This window comes from Neofelis nebulosa, chromosome 6 (genome assembly GCF_028018385.1).
Source record: "Neofelis nebulosa isolate mNeoNeb1 chromosome 6, mNeoNeb1.pri, whole genome shotgun sequence".
In the NCBI taxonomy this organism is placed as follows: Eukaryota; Metazoa; Chordata; class Mammalia; order Carnivora; family Felidae; genus Neofelis; species Neofelis nebulosa.
Window position 1 is genome coordinate 56,140,779 of NC_080787.1, and position 25,364 is coordinate 56,166,142.

Below are 25,364 nucleotides of genomic sequence, written 5' to 3' on the forward strand. Positions count from 1 at the left end.
AGATGACCTAAACTTGCTGTCATGAGGTTAATTAATGAAGTGGAAACTGAGGATACTCCAGTGTGTAGGAAACCTGGGGGTTATAGTTGAGAGGCTTTTACACAATTCACTATTCTACTGGAAGAAAAAAAAAACAAAAAAACAAAACCAAAAACCTTTCTCATGAATGTGCTGAGCATGTATCATTTCTTAGCATCTGGTTTGTGGGTTTTTCTTGGAAGCATAATAGCCGAGATTAGTATGCTCAGAAGAAAATAATTGAATTTGGACATAATTAGGAAAGTTCACAGCTCAGGAAAGATTGGGGAGGAAATGGTGACAAAGGAAGCTGACTTGACTCAGTAATGCTTTCGGGAAGCAAGGGCAGAAGCTGAAGCCTTATCTGCACAGTTACTGTTAAGAAGGTGGTTGCAGTTCACACGTCTGCCTTTCTTGCAGGTGAATAACTCCAGGTTGTCCAGCATGATAGTCTTCATTTTCCTTGGTAAGTGAATCATACTTCTAATTTACCTGGATCCATAGCACTGTTTCTTCATGAACTGAATGCCATCTTATCTGACTTAACTGTTGATTAAACTAAAGGGCTTGTAATAGGAAGTCTCAGTTTTCAGTGTATACTTTAACATGGTTTCTTACTTTCTCAAAATTGTACACTTACTCATTTATAACTCTGTAGAAAATGCACAATGCAGGGATTGCATTCATCTCTCAGATTGTTTACATTTTATTATATGGGATAATCCAGTTACCTAGGATTTATGGAATTCACATAGATAGTAGAGCCTTTGAGAAATGAAACCTTCCAGTATCTATTTACAAGTTATAAGATGGCAAATTTCAAATTTATCTATTTTTCTTTGAAATTAAATTAAATGAGATTAACTTAAAGCATTCAATTCCCCGAATTTTAAAGTGTTAATATTTACTAAAAAGGATTCATTTCATAGAATAAAACAACTTAACATCCCATCAAATGCTTCACATTTTAGTTAGTTTCTGTTAGCTACAGGAAAGGTTTGTAATAATCCCTCTTGTGTTGGATAGTGTGAAGGTATCATAAAATGCTGGTGGAAAAGAATTCATTTATACTTAAAGTAGAATCCATGAAGATCTACTTGCTGTAGGTGTCATCGGACAAGCTACTGTATTTTTCTTCAGAATTTAGTAGAATCTATAAAATGAATTCAGGAAAAGAAATAGTTATGATTATAGCTGAATATTATTCCATTCATTAAAACAGAGCCAGTATTTTTTTGTTTACACTAATAGATATTAATGAATAAAAACATAATTGTGGGCAAGAAAACAAAGAAGGTTATTCCAAATTATGTTGAACATGAATCAAAAAAATTAAGGGGAGAAATAATGGAATATTTTATGTATTTTCAGTTTTTCTTTAGTTTTAGTAACAGTTATTTCCTATCTCAAAATTTTGCTCTTGGATTTGTTTTAACACTATTTGCTTATTTCCATTCATGATTATAAAGAAAACTCTGGGAAATTTTAATTTTGTAGATAAGACAGCAGTATAACAGAACACATGAAACATGTTACAACCTCATTATGGCTCCAGTTGAAAAAGCAAGGATCGCCTCTTGTTTTCAAGTTTCCATTCTAAATTAATTTTGAGACTAGGAAGTGAATGATTTCTAACATTGTTAGGGTCAAAGCTGTACTGATAGGCTTAACCTGTATTTCCCATAGTTCATTCTTAAGAATACTTGTCTAACATCATCTAAATAGGTCTAAAGGTGCCGGAAAGTTCTATCACCAGAGGAACGTGGGGCATGGTGAATTTTTAAAATAGAACATGTCCTATCATAATAAGACTTAAGAGGGTAATATTGTGTGCAACATTTTTCATATTGTTACTTTAAAACAGAACTTGTTTTTCATTGAGTATTTCAAGAGAATCCTTGAAAACTCCTGGATTAAATACGTGGCCACAAATTATAGTAAGGAATGACTAAGATTTTGGCAAGTTAAAGTTATTTTCATTCTTGTGGGCCAGATCACTGAGATGGTTTTCCTAGTAGATTTAGTATTTCATCCTACTAGAGGGTGTGGAAAATCGTATAAAGTAAACAATCAAGTGGAACTTAAAATTTTAAATATGGAAGAAAATGAAACAGATTTGAGAAACATAATATGTAGAATTAATTAACCATCATTAGACAGAGGTACTGGTAAGGTTTTGATGATATATTCAGGATACCATCATCTATAAGTTTCCTGAAGGAGCTATTTACAAGATTCAATGATCAATGTCAAATAAAATTCCAGTTTCTTCCTTTCCTTTTTTTTTTTATGTTTATTTATTTTTGAGAGAGAGAGAGAGAGAGAGAGAGAAAGAGAGAGAGAGAATGAGAGAGAGAACATGAGTAGAAGAGGGGCAGTGAGTGAGGGAGACACAGAATCTGAAGAAAGTTCCAGGCTCTTAGCTATCAGCACAGAGCTCAATGCAGACCTCGAACCCACAAACTCTGAGATCACGACCTGAGCTGAAATCAGTTGCTCAATCAACTGAGCCACTGAGTCGCCCCATAGAATTCCACTTTCTTATGAGTAGAGTCTGACATAAAATATTTCAGGGTCTTTGGCAAACTGGATTCAAACAAGTAACTTTGGGCCAGAACCGAAGGGGCTCTCTTTCTCTTTCTCATTGGTTAAATGAGCTTAACAATGAACACATGACAAAACAGAAGGCTGATATGTCAATTTTCACTCCAGCCCTCAACAAGAAAAATGTGACTGAGCCACACCCTTGGGCCTAATCTCCAAATGCAGTGACCCAGCAAGTAGTACATATGATCCATCCAATGAGTTGTCTTGGATTCTCCTTAGGAGAAGAGGTTTGAAAAGAGGTAAGATAAAGAAAAGATTTTAGGCTTTACTTGAAGCCAATAACTCTGCATTGTCACAGGCAATTCATAATTAGCATCATCTTTTTAAAAATTCAATTAATTTGACTCTAAGACCTACTTTGAGATCTTCTGATTATAATTAATATATTGTTTCTGTAACTCGATTGTTCTTCCCGTATTTTTCTATGGATTGATCCAGCAAGTGTCGCTTGGCATGCTTGCAGAATCAATTCAAATAATTTATACATTATACTAAATTAGCATCACTATGTTTTTGATATTTTTAGAAAACTTACTGGAAACTTCTCCTCTACCCAACATAACTTGTAAATATCTGGAAGGTATTATTTTTATTATAGTATTATAGTATTACTTATTTATAACTTCTTTTTTTTTAAGTTTATTATGAGAGAGAGAGAGAGACAGCATGAGTGGGGGGGGAGCAGAGAGAGAGGGAGAGGGAGAATCCCACGCAGGTTCCATGCTGTCAGCACAGAGTCCGATGCAGGGATTCATTTCACGAACTGCAAAATCAAGACCAGAGCTGAGATCAAGAGTCAGATGCTTAAGCGACTAAGCCACCCAGGTGCCCCTATAATTCATTCTTAAATAACTATTCAAGTTAGTGTAAGTCAACATACATACATAATGTCTCATTGTGTTTGATGATGAGGATACAATTATGAATTACCTCCAATGTCTACCCAGTAGGACCCTAGAACCCCATGGTGGAGACAATCATATAAACACACATTTTCATTACAGAGCAGTAAAGCTATGCTTGGGGAAATCCCAGTATTCTAGTGAAACAAATAAGAGGTGTTAAATTAATTTGGATATAGGAAGAGGGTGCTGAATTCAGGGAAGGATTCCATAAAATAGGTAATTATTGTGCTGAGTGTTAGAGGACAAAAAAAAAAGACAGAAAGACAGACTGAAAGAAAGAAAGAAAGAAAGAAAGAAAGAAAGAAAGAAAGAAAGAAAGAAAAAGTTTATAGGAGATAAAAAGGAGTGCCTACTAATGAGGGTACAGTAAACACTCAGAGGTACAAGACAGCATGGAGCATCTGGGAAACTATACATGCTCAAAAATGTCTAGATTGCATACAATAAGGGATATAAGAACTATCCTATGAGGAACCATCCAAAGGTCGAAGCAGAGAAATGGCAGGATCAGGATGGTACAGTAGGCAGGTTAGGGGGTATAAAGAACCTATGTGAGTTAAATGAAACTGGAGGCAAATTGACTAATTGATGGGTTGGTCAAATATTCAAAATAAGTCAAGGAACTATGCACAAATGGATATAAAAGAGTGAAGTCGAGGATAAAAAAGGAGTCTGTGATCAATCAGTGGTTTCTAGTGTTGGGTGCCCATGAGAACAGTGAAATTGATGAAGCAGGGCTGTCCACCAGGGAGTGATGATGATAAAAATACACTGTAGTCTTAAAATGTATCTGGAACACTTTGGTTGAGATAACAACACATATAACTGGAATACTGAAAAATAATGGGATTGAATTATGCTTTAGAGAATCATCAATCTAGAGGTTTTAGTTAAAACCATTAAAGTACATGGAATTGTACATAGAGAATGTGTAAAATGAGAATGGGAAACATCTGAGGATAGACATTAAGCTAAAAATACAGTTCAACAGAAAAAGATCCTGGGAAGAGGCCTAACTATGGTCAGAAAATATCAAATGAATAAGTATCAAGAGAACTAGAAGAGCTGGTTGCCAAAGGAAGAGAGAGTTTTAAGAACAAAATAGCAACAAAGCGTGCAATGATAAAAGTAGGCAAGATAAAGTGTTAAAACTATTAAGGTTGATGTCATGGAGATGATTAGGACAGTTCAGAGAGCAGTTTCAATAGAGCAAGAGTCTTAAAAATATAAATTGAGGAATAAATATGCACCAAATAAGAGCACAAATCTATACTCTTCATTTAAGAATGTTATAAAGGAGAAATACAGATCTGTAGTTAGGGGGGAGGTTAAGATCCATTCCAATCTTGTAATGATCTTATCAGATTATATTTTCCATAACACTGTTGTTTATCACCAGTAACTTAGTTTTGAGGTAAATAACTGTCATACTGTAATATTGCAAACACGTTCTTGTTGTTTTTGTTCTGTTCTTATTGTTATTTCAGCTATGGTGCTATGCTTGGAAAATGAATCCACTTCCCAAACCATTGATTGCACATATTTAAGAGAGCAATGCCTAAGTGATACAAATGGATGTAAACTTGTATGGAGAAAGATGGAAGATTCATGTAATGTTTCAGGTAAAATACATTATTTAATTTTTTAAGTTTATTTATGTATTTATTTTTGAGAGAGAAAAAGAGAGAGAGAGGGAGGAGGGCACAGAATGAGAGGGAGAGAGAGTGAGAATTCCAAGCAGGCTCTGCACTATCAGCACAGAGCCTGATGCAGGACTCAAACCCATGAACCATGAGATCTTGACCAGAGCTGAAGTTGGACATTTAACCAACTGAACCACCCAAGTGCCTCAATAAAATACATTATTTAAAATACACATAAATGATTTATTTTTACTGAGGTAAAAATAGGATTAGATATTTTCTTTCACTGCCCTGGGAACTAAGTTAGCTTTGCTCCAAACACTTTTTTCAAACTTAATATTTAAGTGATTTACCTTCAATTGCTTATTAGCGAATGTAGTAACAAGAACTCAAGAGCCTTAATGCCCTGTGGGGAGGTTTATGCAAGATTTCAGGGTTTGTTTTACTTATCTCACCATGTACAATGTTATAATTATATGCATGCTTGTCAGAAGTATGGCAAAAAATTTTCAAATGTGTTTTTGCTTACATATTAGTATGTCAGTAATAAAATAGGAAAAAAAAACATTTTTGATGATCAAGAGCATTGTTATTTATTTGTATGTGTATCATATACATTTTTATATTCTTGCAACAGACATGCTATCTTCCATTCCATCTGTGTCGAGAACAATTTAAAATACATTTTTATTTTTAACATGCCCTACATTCCAAACATTTGAGCAGAGTCCCAAGGGTTAGAGAATATGAAGATTAGAGTTACTGTTACTTGTTTAAAATAAAAAGAAAACATACGGAATATATCAATTCGTTGAATAAATATTGTATGGACCGTTATAGTAGGACTCCATTCACTAAAAATAGATAAACTGATTATATAGTGAGACATTACCTTAGTATTACCACAAACGTTTCAAAATATTGTATTCTCATATAATTTATCATCTTGTATATTGGATGTTATAATACTATAAAAGCCTCATAAACTTTCTGGAATATTCAGTAAGAAAAACTGAAAAGGGAAAATAACAATAGATTCTTCCATGACGTACTTTCTCTATTTTGCGCAGTGTGAAGTCTGTACTGCTCATGACTCTTGCCTATCTGTGTGTGCATCCTCTACTTCCCAAAAGACGTAAGGGCAAGTAAGTTGGGTTTAAGAGGCAGCAGCCTATAGTTCTGATGGCCAACATTTACAATCTCTACCATCGGAAGTCCTCCCCATCCCCACAACCTCAAGGAATTATATAGGATGTAGAGGAAAAGAGAATGATTTCCTTCTCCGTCCTGCCCTTGAAGGGAGTAAGTCCATAGTCCAAAGTAAGTTATAGCTCCCTAACCCAACATTCTTATTACAAGTCAGGAAAAGAATTTTAAAAGCCTAATTTGCTCTAAGTAATACAGTAATTTTAAGATGAGAATAGAAGACAAGTGACAAAAAAATCTGTTATTTGTTTTGATGATGAAACTCCTTGTTACATTTTATAAAGCAATTTAAAATATTGCATTCAGTGTGTCATGAATTATAACACGTACTTCAGTATACAAATAGCAAGTCATTTTCAGTGAATTGCAGTAATATTTGCATAATTATCTCATTCATGAAGCTGAAATAGAAATATTCTCAAATACATAAATGAAATGAACTCAAGTAATTTTATTCAAAAAAATGAATAAAAGAAAATTGTTGGGTGGATGAATAGGACTTTGTAAATTAAAGCAGAAAAGGAAATATTGATAATTGTGAAAGACTCATTATTCAATAATATTTATTGAGTGCTTACAAAGTGTTAGGACCACTTCATTTCTCATGATGAATTTTGAGCCACTTGCATGTCTCTTATTATAATCTTAGAATGACATATACACTAGAAGATTATGACAAATAGTTAATAAAAATAACTAAACTGACAAAATAGTGAAGATTATGGATCATTCTGGTCACCTCCTATAAGGACAGCCTTGATTATTATAGAAGACTAAAAACTGATATTCTAAGTGGGGACAAAGTCATTTTAAAATACAGCAAGCTTTAATCCATTTTGGAAAGTAAACATTGAGGGAAAGATAGTAAAAATGGATTTTGTGCTTAAAAAGTCACTTACGTGGACATCTTGCAGCATCCCCAGGAAATCTTATTATAATAAGGCATTACTCAGGTTAATACGTTAAAAGCATTTGGGGGAGGGTGATACTTAGATTAATATCAGGAGTATTACATGTTTGTTAAAACCCAGGTAACCCCTGCAAGATGAAGGATTCATCAAACTGTAACCTGAGCATCCAGTCCTTGGTGGAAAACAATTTCCAGTTTGAAGATTGTCTCTGCACTGGTAACCTCCATTGCACTATTAACAAATTGCTTGGGAAAAAATGCATCAATGAATCAGGTAATAATATGTGGTTATATGAAATATTACAGTCATAAAAAAGAGAAGTACGGTTTCAAAATTAACCACATCTATGTAATTGGATTAATTCTCTCTCTCTCTCTTTTATTGGTAACTTGAACAGTTTTTTTGTGTAATATAAAGTTCTGTGGGTCCTAGATCTCAGTCAGTGCCTAACATATTTCTGTAATTGTTAACCACTATTTCAAGCTTCATCCAATCATAATTAATTAGCATTATATATTCACTCTCTCAGTTCATATTTTTGTGAGGCTGACTATGGCTTTGCCCAAGACCTAAATGATAGAAGACAAATAAGGTATCATTTCTGGTGTTAAAGAACTCAGTTTCCTGAGAAAGTCCAAAATATAACCACTTATCTGGAATTCTACTTGCCTCTGGATGGGAGCATTTAATCATTTATGCATTTATTTAGAGCTACTCAAGGTGCCGGGCTGACACTGAAGTAGTGGTACTCAAAGTAGTCTGCATGTGTCCTTGAGGGTTCATAAAGATTTTCAAAGGGATATGGAGGATGAAATAGTTCTAAAACAATCAGTTTCAGTTTCTGGATCCTCAATGTTCTTGCATACTCTCTCTGAAAAGTGGACATCTTGGGATTGCAGCTGTTATCATGGGGTTCTTGCCTCTTCTTTCATAATCAGCCTTCTCCCGTTTTATAAGAAATAGGTTTACCTCTCATTTATCATGAATGGTCCCATTATCCCACCTCTCAAAACATTCATGGTGAGCAAACTGGCCAATTTTCTGTTCCATGCTTTTGCTTTTTCCAGAGTTTCACATAAATGGAATTAGGTAACCTTTTAGAATTAGGGAAACTTGAACCTGCCTGATTGTTTTTTAATTTAACATCATGGATTTGAGGTTCGCTCGTAGTTTTTGAACAAGTTTGTTCTCTGTTTTGAGTAGTATTCCATTGTATTGGTTATCCATTCACCACTGAAAGTGGTTTGCATTGTTTCCAGATTTTTAGAGATTGTAAATAAAGCTGCTATAAATATTCACATACAAGACTCCTACAAACATGAGTTTTTATTTCTCCATATTCTTTTTTTTTTTTTAATTTTTTTTTTTCAACGTTTATTTTATTTTTGGGGACAGAGAGAGACAGAGCGTGAACGGGGGAGGGACAGAGAGAGAGGGAGACACAGAATCGGAAACAGGCTCCAGGCTCTGAGCCATCAGCCCAGAGCCTGACGCGGGGCTCGAACTCACGGACCGTGAGATCGTGACCTGGCTGAAGTCGGACGCTTAACCGACTGCGCCACCCAGGCGCCCCTATTTCTCCATATTCTTGTTGGGCTGTAAGGTAATGTTTATGTTCAACTGTATGATAAGCTTTCATACAATATTCTAAGTTTAATTTAACCATCGATGTATAAAAGTTCCACTTGCTCCACATCCTCAGTAGCACTTGATTTTGTTATTTGCTTTTATTTTGAGGCCATTCCAATATATATGTGGTAGTGTCACATTGTGGTTTTAATTTGCACTTAAATAATGTTGAACATATTTTCATGTGCTTAGGTGTCCTCTATAAACATTATTTGGTAAAGTCTCTTTAAAATTTTGCCCTTTTTTAATTTGAGTTTTGCCTTTTTTATTGGGTTTTAAGAGTTTTTCCTCTGTGTTGAATAGGGCTTATCAGGATATGTGCTCTGTAAATGATATTTCCCTGTCTATATCTTTTATTGCTTTAAGAGTATATTTCAAGAAGCAGAAGTTTGTTGTTTTTTAAAGTTTAACAATGTCCAGCTTATCATTTTTTTCTTTTATAAATAATACCTTTGCTGTTGCATCTAAGAAATCTTAATCCGACCCCAAATCACAAAGATATTCTTATATGATCTAGACATTAAGTACTTTAGGTTTTGCATTCAGGCTTATGATACACTGTAAGTTAATTTTTGTTTATGGTGCAAACCATGGGTCAGATTCATTTATTTATTTTTTTTCTCTATGGATATCCAGTTGTTCTACCACATTTGATAAAGGGACTACAGTTTCACCTTTCTCCAAAATCCTTTGGGCTATATATTAGTGTCTCTATTTCTAGATTGTTCTGTCTTGTTCCAGCTGCCTATATTTCTGTACTTTTGCCAATACTTTCCTCTTAGCAATATTTTGTAGTTTTCAGTGTATACTTCATACACACTTTGTGTTAAGATTTACATAAATATGCTTCACTTTTTTGATGCTGTTGTAAATGGTAACTTTTTTATATCTTAATTTCTAATCAATTATGGCTAATATATCAAAATTATATATATATATGGTATATATATAAGGCATATAATACCATATATATACATATATCTTATATATACCATATATTTACATATATCATATATATATACCATATATATACATATATACACATATATCTTATATATATATCATATATCTTATATATATATGCCATATATATACATATATCTTATATATACCGTGTGTGTGTGTGTGTGTGTGCATATATATATATATATATATATACACACACCTTATAGCCTGTAACTTGCTCAGCTCAGTTATTACTTCTCGTATCTTTTATTTTGTAGAATCTATAGGATTGTCTACATAGACTTAAATATTTATATCTGCAAATAGAGAGTTTTATTTCTTTCTTTCCAATCTGTAGGCCTTTATTTCTTTTCCTTGCTCTATTGTTCTGAGTAGGACCTGCAGGATAATGTTAAATAAGATTTCTCGGAGTGGCCATCCTTGCCTTTTTACCTGTCTTGGGAGAAATGCATTTAGTTTTGCACCATTAAGAATGGTTTTTGCAGGGGTGCCTGGGTGGTTCAGTCAGTTAAGTGACCAACTTCAACTCAGGTCATGATCTCACAATTCGTGGGTTCCAGCCCCTTATCAGGCTCTGTGCAGACATCTCAGAGCCTGGACCCTGCTTTGGATTCTGTGTCTCCCTCTCTCTCTCTGCCCCTCCCCAACTTGTGCTCTCTTTCTCTAAAAAATAAAATAAACATAAACAAATGTTTTTTAAATAAAAAAAATAGATTTTGCAGTAAGTTCTTTGCAGGTTCCTCCTCCCTTTATCAGGCAGAGAAAATTCCTTCCTATATCCGGTTTGCTTAGAGATTTTATCATGAATAGATTTGCAAATGATTTTCTGCCTCTTTTGCAATGATCATGGTTTATATTTTTAGGTTTTTTTAAATATGATGAATTATTTGTTGATTCTTAGTGTTGGTTCTAACCCTTCATTCTGAGGATATATACTATCCAGTTATGAAGTATTTATTCATTTTATATGTTGCTGGATTGAATTTGCTACTATTTTGTTGAGGGTTTTTAATCTATGTTCCTGAGGGACATTGGAATGTTTTCCTGACAGCATATTTGTCTGATTTTGTTGTCTAGATAATACTGTTTTTAATTTTAATTTTTTTTAAAAAATGTTTAGAGAGAGAGTGTGTGTGAGCTGGGAAGGGGAAGAGAGAGAAAGAGACGTAGACAGTGAATCCAAAGCAGACTCCAAGCTGTCAGCAGATAGCCTGACTTGGGGCTTGAATTCACGACGAACTCATGAACTGTGAGATCATGACTTGAGCAGAAATTAAAAGTCGGACGCTAAACTGACTGAGCCACCCAGGTGCCCCTGGATAATGCTGTTTTTTAAAATGATTTGGGAAGTATTTCATCTTCTTTTTTATTCTAAAAGAGTATACAAAGAAGTAGTAGTATTTCTTCCTTAAATTTAAGGAATTAATTTAATTCAATTTAATTAATTTAATACACTAGTGAAGATATCTGGGCAATTCTTCATTGGAAGATTTAAAAATGTTCAGCGTGTTTGTCATAGAACTGTTTTACTTATTTCTTGGTGAGTTTGGTAGTTTGTGTCTTTCAGTGAACTTTTCTGTTTGTTGGATTTATGTTGAATTTTTATTTTTAGGGTTTCCATTTTACCTTTTTTCCGTATCTCTCTGCTAAGTTGTTCCTAATATTCTCAAATTGTCCTTTAAATATCTATAGGACTTATAGTAATGTCCTTTCGTTCATTCAGATGGTGGTAATTTGTGTCTTCCTCTCTTTGTCTCTCCCTGTCTCTCAGTTTTGCTCTTTATTATTTTTTGTTGCTGTTGTGTTTGACTTGACTTGAAGTTGCTCTTCATTTTCTGGTTTCTTAAGATAAAGGCTTATATCACTGATTTGATATTTTTTTTCCTTCTTCCTATAAGCATTTCATTATATAAATGTCCAAGTGCTGTTTTAGTTATATTCACAAATTTTAGTATGCTATGTTTTCATTTTTATTCAATTCAAAATGGTTTCTCATTTCCCTTGTGACTTTCTCTTTGATTCATGGTTTATTTTACAATACCATTGTTGAACTTCCAAATATTTGAGGATTTCCCAGATACCTTTGTTATTTACTTTTAGTTCAATTCTTAATTAAAATGGTAAGTGCTAAGTATCACCTGTACAATGTGATACATGCTAGGTGACACACACACACACACACACACACACACAGTGTTTGAAGGTATAGAGGATAAAATAATGGTGATTCAGAAGGTTCACAGAAGAAATGACAGACTTGGGGCTTTTAGGGTGAATTTGGTCGATTAAAGAGACAAAATGGATGTTCTAAATAGAGAAAATAGAATCAGGCAGAGCACATTCAAGGAGCAACAAATCCTTTGTTAAACTGGACTGTAGAATGGAGGAGTATTAGGAGATGATGCTGGGAAGAAAGCAGATGTTATAAAAAGGAGGAAGGCTGAATTTATGTATCTTTCTAAAGGGATTAGGCCTCAAACTGTTATTACAAGGGGCTATTAATGCATTTTAAACGGAGAAATGCAGAATCGGCTTTTCAAAGGGTATCCCTGGCAGGAATGCAAAAGACAGGATGGAGGGGTGGGAAAGATTCAGGCCAGGGATATCAAATAATTTGAGAGAGAGGTAATGTATGCTTAAACTAACACACTGGTGCTGAGGACTATGAGAAGAAGACATAAGTAAGGTATATTTATGAATCACAATCAATAGGAATTGGTGGCAGTTGGATATAAGGAGAATGAAATGTATAAAGCATGGCTTGGGACAGGGTACTGAGATACACTGAGATAGGAAAGAAAGAATAAAGTACAGGATTAGGGGTAGAAGTGATGAATTATATTTTGGAGACACTGCATCTGTGGAATGCTTTGGAACATTCACATTAGGAATGTTGGCATTTTGTTTGAAGTTTTGCATGATACAAATAATTTTTAAAAAGAAATGAAGGAATCTACATCGTCTAGCTTGCATTTGGAAACATGGATCTTGGACTGAAGAGAGTAATATAAAATAGACATACAGATTTTGGAGTTAAAAGTTTATAAGAAATAGATAAAACCGTGAAGGAAGATAGGATTGGTCAGGAAAGGCTATAAGGTGAGAATATTATAAAGATTTTGAGAATAAAATTCATGATATAATTAAAGTAACCAAAAAGAAGATTTCAAAGATAGGAAAAGAAACATCAGAAAGAGTTGTTGAAATCAATGAAAGAGACACAGGGAAAATAGTCAGCAATTATAAATCCTGAGAAGTCATCAACTAGGACAGCCTGAAATGACATTAGTTAGCTAATTAATAGGTCTATACTAGTTTTAGATTGAAGTGGGATGAAATAAAAGCATATTGGAATACTAAAAATGTTTATTGACTTTTGTTTCACAATGGTAAGACAACCTAATTTATATCTCTTTAGCCACTTTTAATCATACCAAGTTCTGGCAAAATGTAGTGACCAGTCAACAGGTACATATAAATTTAGAGCAGTTAAATTGAAATCAGTTCACATATTTAAACCCTTTTTTTCCCCATAGACACTTACTAAAGACTACTATGCAATAATTTTGATAACCAGGAATATAAAAACCCTATAGAGAAGACTTAAATGATCTCACAAATAAACTTCATGATGGACATGACCTAATTATTATGTATACAGGGAGCATTAGTTTATTGCTTATAATTTAGCTTAGTGTGGGAAGGAAATAACTGAAATCTTAATATCCATCCTATCTCAACTATAACACCTTCCACAAACTTTTTGGTCATCATTCCAAGACACGATCTCTGATCTCTGTCTCTCTCCCTCTCCTCCTCCTCCTCCTCCTCCCCCTCCCCCTCCCCCTCCCTACCTCCTTCTTCCTTTCCCTATCTTCCCTCTTTGGATTCTCAAAACATTCCCAAACATATATAGTGTGTACTGTTCTATTCTTCCTTAATATACTGTAAACTTCTTGAACAAATCAGCTTTGGCATTTCTTTTTTCTTTTTTACTTACTATGATAAAGCACCCAGCACAGTACCTGATACTTAGCAAATAACCAATAATATCATAAGGATTTAAAATTTTTAAACATATTTTTGAGCACCTAAATCATGGATCTATTCATAAAGTTTTTATTGTTCAGTTAACATGTGTAGATATAAATGCTGGAGAATGGATATAAAGATGAATGAAACAGTCTCTGCTCTTGATTAGCTGAAAATATAGTAGAGCAAAATTGACATTTAGCCAAGTCATTTAATTTAGTCCAGCTGATTAAATATATAGATAGAAAGATAGATATTTAGATAGGTTGATTGATGACATTTAGACAGGATTACAGATTACTTCAAGGTATATAATTATCAATGTAATAGAACTAATTATATGAGAACAGCATTAATTCACATCCATCCTATTCATGCAACCCAGCATATGCTAGCCAAAAGTAATAGAAAAGAAGACCTCTGTTCTAGTAAAGGAGTCTGATTTACATAATTATAAAATCCATTGTGAGCTGTTATTTGCAAAATGCTATAGTAGTGTATTTTTTTTTTTACTGTAGGATTCTATTTTTTTTTCAATATATGAAGTTTATTGTCAAATTGGTTTCCATACAACACCCAGTGTTCATCCCAAAATGTGCCCTCCTCAATACCCATCACCCAACCTCCCCTCCCTCCCACCCCCCATCAACCCTCAGTTTGTTCTCAGTTTTTAACAGTCTCTTATGCTTTGGCTCTCTCCCACTCTAACCTCTTTTTTTTTTTTCCTTCCCCTCCCCCATGGGTTTCTGTTAAGTTTCTCAGGATCCACATAAGAGTGAAACCATATGGTATCTGTCTTTCTCTGTATGGCTTATTTCACTTAGCATCACACTCTCCAGTTCCATCCACGTTGCTACAAAGGGCCATATTTCATTCTTTCTCATTGCCACGTAGTATTCCATTGTGTATATAAACCACAATTTCTTTATCCATTCATCAGTTGATGGACATTTAGGCTCTTCCCATAATTTGGCTATTGTTGACAGTGCTGCTATAAACATTGGGGTACAAGTGCCCCAATGCATCAGTACTCCTGTATCCCTTGGGTAAATTCCTAGCAGTGCTATTGCTGGGTCATAGGGTAGGTCTATTTTTAATTTTCTGAGGAACCCCCACACTGTTTTCCAGAGTGGCTGCACCAGTTTGCATTCCCACCAACAGTGCAAGAGGGTTCCCATTTCTCCACATCCTCGCCAGCATCTATAGTCTCCTGATTTGTTCATTTTGGCCACTCTGACTGGTGTGAGGTGATATCTGAGTGTGGTTTTGATTTGTATTCCCCTGATAAGGAGCGACGTTGAACATCTTTTCATGTGCCTGTTGGCCATCCGGATGTCTTCTTTAGAGAAGTGTCTATTCATGTTTTCTGCCCATTTCTTCACTGGGTTATTTGTTTTTCGGGTGTGGAGTTTGGTGAGCTCTTTATAGATTTTGGATGCTAGCCCTTTGTCCGATATGTCATTTGCAAATATCTTTTCCCATTCCGTTGGTTGCCTTTTAGTTTTGTTGGTTGTTTCCTTTGGTGTGCAGAAGCTTTTTATCTTCATAAGGTCCCAGTAATTCATTTTTGCTTTTAATTCCCTTGCCTTTGGGGATGTGTCGAGTAAGAGATTGCTACGGCTGAGGTCAGAGAGGTCTTTTCCTGCTTTCTCCTCTAGGGTTTTGATGGTTTCCTGTCTCACATTCAGGTCCTTTATCCATTTTGAGTTTATTTTTGTGAATGGTGTGAGAAAGTGGTCTAGTTCCAACCTTCTGCATGTTGCTGTCCAGTTCCCCCAGCACCATTTGTTAAAGAGACTGTCTTTTTTCCATTGGATGTTCTTTCCTGCTTTGTCAAAGATGAGTTGGGCATGTGTTTGTGGGTCTAGTTCTGGGGTTTCTATTCTATTCCATTTGTCTATGTGTCTGTTTTTGTGCCAATACCATGCTGTCTTGATGATTACAGCTTTGTAGTAGAGGCTAAAGTCTGGGATTGTGATGCCTCCTGCTTTGGTCTTCTTCTTCAAAATTACTTTGGCTATTTGGGGCCTTTTGTGGTTCCATATGAATTTCAGGATTGCTTGTTCTAGTTTCGAGAAGAATGCTGGTGCAATTTTGATTGGGATTGCATTGAATGTGTAGATAGCTTTGGGTAGTATTGACATTTTGACAATATTTATTCTTCCAATCCATGAGCAGGGAATGTCTTTCCATTTCTTTATATCTTCTTCAATTACCTGCATAAGCTTTCTATAGTTTTCAGCATACAGATCTTTTACATCTTTGGTTAGATTTATTCCTAGGTATTTTATGCTTCTTGGTGCAATTGTGAATGGGATCAGTATCTTTATTTGTCTTTCTGTTGCTTCATTGTTAGTGTATAAGAATGCAACTGATTTCTGTACATTGATTTTGTATCCTGCAACTTTGCTGAATTCATGTATCAGTTCTAGCAGACTTTTGGTGGAGTCTATTGGATTTTCCATGTATAATATCATGTCATCTGCAAAAAAGCGAAAGCTTGACTTCATCTTTGCCAATTTGGATGCCTTTGATTTCCTTTTGTTGTCTGATTGCTGATGCTAGAACTTCCAACACTATGTTAAACAACAGCGATGAGAGTGGGCATCCCTGTCGTCTTCCTGATCTCAGGGAAAAAGCTCTCAGTTTTTCCCCGTTGAGGATGATGTTAGCTGTGGGCTTTTCATAAATGGCTTTTATGATGTTTAAGTATGTTCCTTCTATCCAGACTTTCTCAAGGGTTTTTATTAAGAAAGGGTGCTGGATTTTGTCAAAGGCCTTTTCTGCATCGATTGACAGGATCATATGGTTCTTCTCTTTTCTTTTATTAATGTGATGTATCACGTTGATTGATTTGCGAATGTTGAACCAGCCCTGCATCCCAGGAATGAATCCCACTTGATCATGGTGAATAATTCTTTTTATATGCTGTTGAATTCGATTTGCTAGTATCTTATTGAGAATTTTTGCATCCCTATTCATCAGGGATATTGGCCTGTAGTTCTCTTTTTTACTGGGTCTCTGTCTGGTTTGGGAATCAAAGTAATACTGGCTTCATAGAATGAGTCTGGAAGTTTTCCTTCCCTTTCTATTTCTTGGAATAGCTTGAGAAGGATAGGTATTATCTCTGCTTTAAACGTCTGGTAGAACTCCCCTGGGAAGCCATCTGATCCTGGACTCTTATTTGTTGGGAGATTTTTGATAACCGATTCAATTTCTTCGCTGGTTATGGGTCCGTTCAAGCTTTCTATTTCCTCCTGATAGAGTTTTGGAAGAGTGTGGGTGTTTAGGAATTTGTCCATTTCTTCCAGGTTGTCCAATTTGTTGGCATATAATTTTTCATAGTATTCGCTGATAATTGTTTGTATCTCTGAGGGATTGGTTGTAATAATTCCATTTTCATTCATGATTTTATCTATTTGGGTCATCTCCCTTTTGTTTTTGAGAAGCCTGGCTAGAGGTTTGTCAATTTTGTTTATTTTCAAAAAACCAACTCTTGGTTTTGTTGATCTGCTCTACCGTTTTTTTAGATTCTATATTGTTTATTTCTGCTCTGATCTTTATTATTTCTCTTCTTCTGCTGGGTTTAGGCTGCCTTTGCTGTTCTGCTTCTATTTCCTTTAGGTGTGCTGTTAGATTTTGTATTTGGGATTTTTCTTGTTTCCTGAGATAGGCCTGGATTGCGATGTATTTTCCTCTCAGGACTGCCTTTGCTGCATCCCAAAGCGTCTGGATTGTTGCATTTTCATTTTCGTTTGTTTCCATATATTTTTTAATTTCTTCTCTAATTGCCTGGTTGACCCACTCATTCTTTAGTAGGGTGTTCTTTAACCTCCATGCTTTTGGAGGTTTTCCAGACTTCTTCCTGTGGTTGATTTCAAGCTTCATAGCATTGTGGTCTGAAAGTATGCATGGTATAATTTCAATTCTTGTAAACTTATGAAGGGCTGTTTTGTGACCCAGCATATGATCTATCTTGGAGAATGTTCCATGTGCACTCGAGAAGAAAGTATATTCTGTTGCTTTGGGATGCAGAGTTCTAAATATATCTGTCAATTCCATCTGATCCAATGTAGCATTCAGGGCCATTGTTTCTTTATTGACCATGTGTCTAGATGATCTATCCATTTCTGTAAGTGGAGTGTTAAAGTCCCCTGCAATGACCACATTCTTATCAATAAGGTTGCTTATGTTTATGAGTAGTTGTTTTATATATTTGGGGGCTCCAGTATTCGGCGCATAGACATTTATAATTGTTAGCTCTTCCTGGTGGATAGACCCTGTGATTATTATATAATGCCCTTCTTCATCTCTTGTTACAGCCTTTAATTTAAAGTCTAGTTTGTCTGATATAAGTATGGCTACTCCAGCTTTCTTTTGGCTTCCAGTAGCATGATAAATAGTTCTCCATCCCCTCACTCTCAATCTAAAGGTATCCTCAGATCTAAAATGAGTCTCTTGTAGACAGCAAATAGATGGGTCTTATTTTTTTATCCATTCTGATATCCTATGTCTTTTGGTTGGCACATTTAATCCATTTACATTCAGTGTTATTATAGAAAGATACAGGTTTAGAGTCATTGTGATGTCTGTATGTTTTATGTTTGTAGTGATGTCTCTGGTACTTTGTCTCACAGGATCCCCCTTAGGATCTCTTGTAGGGCTGGTTTCGTGGTAACAAATTCCTTCAGTTTTTGTTTGTTTGGGAAGACCTTTATCTCTCCTTCTATTCTAAATGACAGACTTGCTGGATAAAGGATTCTGGGCTGCATATTTTTCTATTTAGCACACTGAAGATCTCGTACCAATCCTTTCTGGCCTGCCAAGTTTCAAAAGAGAGATCAGTCACGAGTCTTATAGGTCTCCCTTTATATGTGAGGGCACGTTTATCCCTTGCTGCTTTCAGAATTTTCTCTTTATCCTTGTATTTTGCCAGTTTCACTATGATATGTCGTGCAGAAGATCGATTCAAGTTACATCTGAAGGGAGTTCTCTGTGCCTCTTGGATTTCAATGCCTTTTTCCTTCCCCAGTTCAGGGAAGTTCTCAGCTATTATTTCTTCAAGTACCCCTTCAGCACCTTTCCCTCTCTCTTCCTTCTCTGGGATACCAATTATGCATATATTATTTCTTTTTAGTGTATCACTTAATTCTCTAATTTTCCCCTCATACTCCTGGATTTTTTTATCTCTCTTTTTCTCAGCTTCCTCTTTTTCCATAACTTTATCTTCTAGTTCTCCTATTCTCTCCTCTGCCTCTTCAATCCGAGCCGTCCTGGTTTCCATTTTGTTTTGCATTTCGTTTAAAGCGTTTTTCAGCTCCTCGTGACTGTTCCTTAGTCCCTTGATCTCTGTAGCAAGGGATTCTCTGCTGTCCTCTATACTGTTTTCAAGCCCAGCAATTAATTTTATGACTATTATTCTAAATTCACTTTCTGTTATATTATTTAAATCCTTTTTGATCAGTTCGTTAGCTGTTGTTATTTCCTGGAGATTCTTCTGAGGGGAATTCTTCTGTTTGGTCATTTTGGATAGTCCCTGGAGTGGTGAGGACCTGCAGGGCACTTCCCCTGTGCTGTGGTGTATAACTGGATTTGGTGGGCGGGGCCGCAGTCAGACCTGATGTCTGCCCCCAGCCCACCGCTGGGGCCACAGTCAGACTGGTGTGTGCCTTCTCTTCCCCTCTCCTAGGGGCAGGATTCACTGTGGGGTGGTGTGGCCCGTCTGGGCTACTTGCACACTGCCAGGCTTGTGGTGCTGGGGATCTGGCGTATTAGCTGGGGTGGGTAGGCAAGGTGCACGGGGGGCAGGCCCCTGCAGGAGGGGCAGGCTTAGCTCGCTTCTCCTTAGGTGATCCACTTCAGGAGGGGCCCTGTGGCAGTGGGAGGGAGTCACATCCGCTGCTGGAGGTTTGGCTCCGCAGAAGCACAGAGTTGGATGTTTGCGTGGAGGAGGGAGCAAGTTCCCTGGCAGGAACTGGTTCCCTTTGGGATTTTGGCTGGGGGATGGGTGAGGGAGATGGTGCTGATGAGCGCCTTTGTTCCCCACCAAACTGAGCTCTGTCATCCAGGGGCTCAGCAGCTCTCCCTCCCTTTGTCCTCCAGCCTTCCCGCTTTCCGAGCAGAGCTGTTAACTTATGACCTCCCAGACACTAAGTCGCACTTGCTGTCAGAACACACTCCATCCAGCCCCTCCGCTTTTGCCAGCCAGACTCGGGGGCTCTGCTTGGCCGGCGAGCCACGCCTCCTCCCCGCTCCCTCCCGCCAGTCCGTGTAGCGCGCACCGCCTCGCCGCCCTTCCTACCCTCTTCCATGGGCCTCTTGTCTGAGCTTGGCTCTGGAGATTCCATTCTGCTAATCCTCTGGCGGTTTTCTGGGTTCTTTAGGCAGGTGTAGGTGGAATCTAAGTGATCAGCAGGACGCGTGGTGAGCCCAGCGTCCTCCTATGCTGCCATCTTCCCTTTTCCTCTGTAGGATTCTATCATAGTAGTGTATTTTTTAAAACACATGCAGTACAGAGGCTGGCTCCAAATAGTGCTTATAAGGATGCCCTAGCAGGTTTTAAGTAAACGTGTTCATATCATGAAATTGATTCTATTACCTTTATCTTGCATAAATATGATGCATTTGTAGAAACGAAGGCTGTGAGGTCTTAGACCTTTTATAAGGTATAAGAAAATTAATTTAATGAACCAAAATTTAACAATCTTTTAGTTTTGGACCAAAATGCCACAGGGAAAATGTTACTTTGGGAAGAATTGTAGGGTCAAGGATTTTTTTGTTTTTTATTGTGGAGACCTACTTGAAGTGCCTTAGAGGAAGATAAGACTTTTTAGAAATAGTATACTTCTGAAAGCCTATGTTAAGCTGACTTGGAGTCTCCTATTGAAGTTGTTTTTCTTATCTTTTTTGTGTAAAGTTCATATAATTATGACTTCATTTGAACTGTCCAGTAAAACATGTATTCTCAGTGAGGGATATAACCCCCAAGGGCTGAAAAGGCTTGTTAAGGGAAACATAAAAATATTTTTAAAAGACAGAGAAACACTGAGTGTATTTCTAGGAGAAGATGGAAATCCATAAAAATTTATGCAAGGGAAATAATGTGTTGCCTTATAAGTATTAAGTTACACACAATTTCTACCAGTCGTCATGTAATGTAATGAAAAACAAAATGTAATGAAAAACAAAAATAAATGATGAAGACAAAATGTCATTAAAAGAGATTGAGCATTACCATTATGTGGTTACATAAACTATAATCAGTGTTTTTAATTCAAAAATTTAAAAAAATTTTTTCAGTTTATTTATTTTGAGAGTGAGATAGTGTGAACAGGGGAGGGGCAGAAAGAGAGGGAGAGAGAGAGAGCAGGCTCTGCACTCTCAGCCCAGAGCCCAATGCCCCACTGGAACCCATGAACCGTGAGATCATGACCTGAGCCAAAATTAAGATTTGGATGCTTAACCAACTGAGCCACCCAGGCACCCCTTATTTCAGTTTTTAAAAACTTGGGTTCATTTGTAATAGCTCTCTTGAAAATTTTAATGGTTTGTGAAAGACAATAGATACAAGAATATTTATAAAAGATAAGTCTATATGCTATATTTATTCATTTATTTTATTTATTTTGAGAGAGAGTGTGCACTCGGACATGGACAAGTGGGAAGGGGCAGAGAGAGCAGGAGAGTGAGAGTCCCAAGCAGGATCCCCACTGTCAGCTTAGAGCCCAAGGTAGGGCTCCATCTCATTAACCCCATGAGATCAAATCTGAATCCGATGCCTAACCAATGGAGCCACCCAGGCCAGTTATTAAGATTAAATTATTTAAGTTTTGGTCTCTCTCTCTCTCTCTTTTTTTTTTTAATTTTAACTTTATAGAAGAATCAGTACTGTCTTTACATTTGGCTTCACAGTCAAATATCACACAATGGTTCCATCAGAAAAACACATCATTAATGGTTAGAAAAAAGATTGACTGTGTCACAGCAGCACATATCTGCCAGGAGTCGGAACATTGCACTCTGTTGTATGAAAATTTTAAGAAAACCTGTGGGAGAGAATCAGAACAATGCAAGACCCTTGATGGAGGCTACACGTGTGCAGCATTAGGAGAAAGTCTGAAAGAAACAATCTTGTGGAATTGTCATTGCAACAACCCTTCAAAAGTAGAGTGTATTGAAATTTGGAAAAGTTTGTTTGAAGATATTTGTATACAAGATGTTCACATGAATCAAGTTCCAGCCTACAGTGATGACTATGAAGAGGGATTCAGCCAGGAAATTGTTTCAGGTTGGTACACACAAGAAGAATTTAGGAACATTAAGTATTAATCACGAATATGAATTAGGTAAAGAATATTTAATTTCTAATTCCAACTTTGTCATTTATGCCTGTTTCTCTTTGACAATTAAAATTTTTAAAAAAATGATGCCATGAATATGTCCAAAGGGATTATGAAGAAAGAGGCAAATGCTAAAAGGTTTTAGCATCATCTTTTTTTAAAGTTTGTTTGTCTGTTTATTTACACTGAGTGAGAGAGAGACAGACAGACAGATAGGCAGGCAGAGAGAGAATTCCAAGTAGGCTCCATAGTCAGTGCAGAGCCTGGCACTGGGTCGAATCCTACCAACCATGAGATCATGACCTGAGCTGAAATCATTAGTTGGTTGCTTAACCAACTGAGCCACCCAGGTGCCCCAACAAAATGTTAATTGTATTCATCCATTCATTTATGCATGCATTACACATTCATTAAACAAATACTCACGAGATATTTATAATGTGCTATGTCCTGTGCAGCAGGATTAAAAAAAAAAAAAAAGCAATAACAAAATAAAACACTTGTCCTTCATTTAAGGAGCTTATTATTTTTTAGGGGATTTGAAAAATAAAATAAATAGACAAAATGTGGTAAGTAATATTATGTATTTATTTAATAGATATTTCTTTTGTGTTCCTACTATGCCTAGGCCTGGGACTAAGACCTGGGGGGAAAGTAGTAAACAAAACAAACGGAAATCACCCCTTTCTTGAAGTTTACATTCTATATTGAGTGGTTTCTTGAATAGGCTTCCCAAGCAAAAGACTCTGAAACAGAGGTTTGCACACAAAAGATGTGTGTGGCCTGAGGGCTTGGAAACAAAAGCAACAAGGAACTGAGGAAAACAGGATCAGAGGGAGGGAACAGCTGAAACTCATACAGCAGCCACAGCAAACTTACTTTATTCCATAGGAAGGTTGGACCTGGAATGGCTTTTCAGAGATGTCACCTATTGAGGCAAGGGATCTGATCCTCGAACACTTCCTGTGGGCTAGTCCTGAGATATGAGCTGTCCTCTGGGAAAATGTGTAACCTTGGCTGTGCTTTCTTCACATGAGGGCAATGCCTAGAAAATAACCAGTGTGAGTCATCACACAACTATACTTTCAGCAGCTGGGAAAATGAGAACCTGTGTCACCAAAAAGGGTATCTTAGTATTTTTCATATTTCAAACAGTATGAATGCTAAGAGAAAATGAAGCAGAGGGAAAAAAGAGGTCTGAGTGGGTAGTTTGTAATTTTAATAGGATGGCCAGACAGTTACATCCTTAAATGAATTTTGAGCAAAGACGAAAAGAGGTAGGAAATGAGCCTTGTGGATATTTCAGGAAAGAGCAATTAGGTCAGAAGAAAAGGGGAATCAAAAGTCCTGAACTGGAAATCTGTCTGGAAGTTTGAGGAAGAGCTAAGGAGACACATAGGTAAAGGAGAGAATAAGGGAGAGAGATGTGGAAGATGATATCAGAAATAAGACAGGGGCAAGATCATGGAGGGCTTTCTAGGTCATTTCTAGGTCACTGGTTCTTTCTCTGAGTGATACAGTAAATCACTGAAGAATTTTCACAAAGGGATCGTCATGATCTGATTTATACCTTTAGAAGGATAATTCTGGTTTTTATGTTGATCATTGACTGAAGAGAAGCAAAGACTCAAGTAGGAAGACGAGTTAGGAGGCTTGTATAATGATGCAGCAAAAAAAATGATGGACAATGGACCACTGTGGGAAGTTGTCAGATTCCAGATATATTTTGATATTAGTAAATTATGTGGAAATGCAAGAAAGAAGGGAAATGGAAGTTGATCCCAAGGTTTTTATCTTGAGTTATTAGAAGGATGTTGTCACCATTATTTTTGCTAACTACTATGAGAACAACTACAGGAAGAAGAGGTTTCAGTGAGGGACCGAGAAGTCAGATGTCAGTTTTGGACAGGTTGAGTCTGAAATGTTTATTAAGTAACCAAGTAAATACATCAAATTAGGCAGCCCCTTGTATGGAATTGATGTCTAAATTCTACGTATGGCATAAAAAGGTGAGATCTGTACAATAGGTATAAACCAGGGATGGGGTGCATCATTCACTTATAGCTGATAAATAAGACCATAGACCTAGAGGTCAACAGAGAAATTCATGCTAACTTGGACTAGGGTGGTAGCAAGGTGAGAAGATAGCAGATTCTGGATATATTTTGATATTAGTAGATGAATAAGAAAGAACATGTGTATTTTTTTTTATGTATATGATCTTCTCTTTCAGAGATTGATCTGATTGGTACATTCTTTGATTTATGACTGTGACATATTGCCCTTTAGCTCCTCTTCAGCAATTAAGCTACTGTTTAAAATATCCTCCGGGAAAAATGTATATTCATATATGTACCATATGAAATTAGGATTTAATGTGCCCAGAATTTACCTAAATTACTCATAGCAGATAAAACAGTACACATCCATGATGGGATTTATTTTCCCATGCTAAAATAAATATTTTGTTGTGTTTCTAATAATTACCCACTTAGTGAGTATATGGGTCTGCTGGGGCCACCATAACAAAATATGACAGCCTGGGTGGCTTAAACAACAGAAACTTATTTTCTCACAGTTCTGGAGGCTGGAACTTCCAGATCACAGTCTAGCAGGGCTGGTTTGGGTGAGAGTTCTTTTCCTGGCTTCTGGACTTCGTGGTTTCTTTCTGTATCCTGACATGAGATTTGCTTAGTGTCTCTTTTTACTTGGATGATAATCCTATCAGGTCAGGGCCCCACTCTTATGACCTTGGCTAACCTGAATTACTTTGAGAGACCCCATATTCAAATAAGCCACATAGGGGGTTAGGGCTTCAACACATACATTTTGGAGGAACATAAACGTTCAGTCCATAAAAGTGAGTAAATTCAGGATTTATTTATGTTTCAATGATAAACTCTTGAAATGTGGTATGTAATCAGTGGCATCTCCATACCAATCAGTGCCAAAGCAGAGATGGAAGTCTAGCCTAGACTTTTATATCTGTTGCAAAAGCTGTATGACTCTCTGAGGTTCACTTATTGGGATTTTGCTCAATATGGAATAATGGAGCAGAAGAGGGAACATTCCAGGCTTCCTCAGTGACACAGGAGGGTGGATCTAGAA

The 25,364-nt window shown here is 36.5% G+C and overlaps 1 protein-coding gene across 3 annotated transcripts in view; it reads left to right on the forward strand.

Moving 5' to 3' along the window:
- The first annotated feature begins 235 nt into the window (after positions 1-235).
- The window catches only part of GFRAL (GDNF family receptor alpha like), a 66,718-nt gene continuing 41,589 nt past the window's right edge, over positions 236-25,364 (forward strand). The window contains exons 1-5 of one of the 3 annotated variants that reach the window (XM_058734298.1): positions 238-484; positions 2,731-2,864; positions 5,018-5,152; positions 7,411-7,563; positions 21,794-22,204. In XM_058734298.1, the coding sequence (XP_058590281.1) occupies positions 5,020-5,152; positions 7,411-7,563; positions 21,794-22,204 (697 nt within the window). In that variant the 5' untranslated portion in view covers positions 238-484; positions 2,731-2,864; positions 5,018-5,019. Of the gene's footprint in view, positions 485-2,730; positions 2,865-5,017; positions 5,153-7,410; positions 7,564-21,793; positions 22,205-25,364 lie in introns of all 3 variants that reach the window. The other 2 variants (XM_058734299.1, XM_058734297.1) reach the window with 2 other exon arrangements.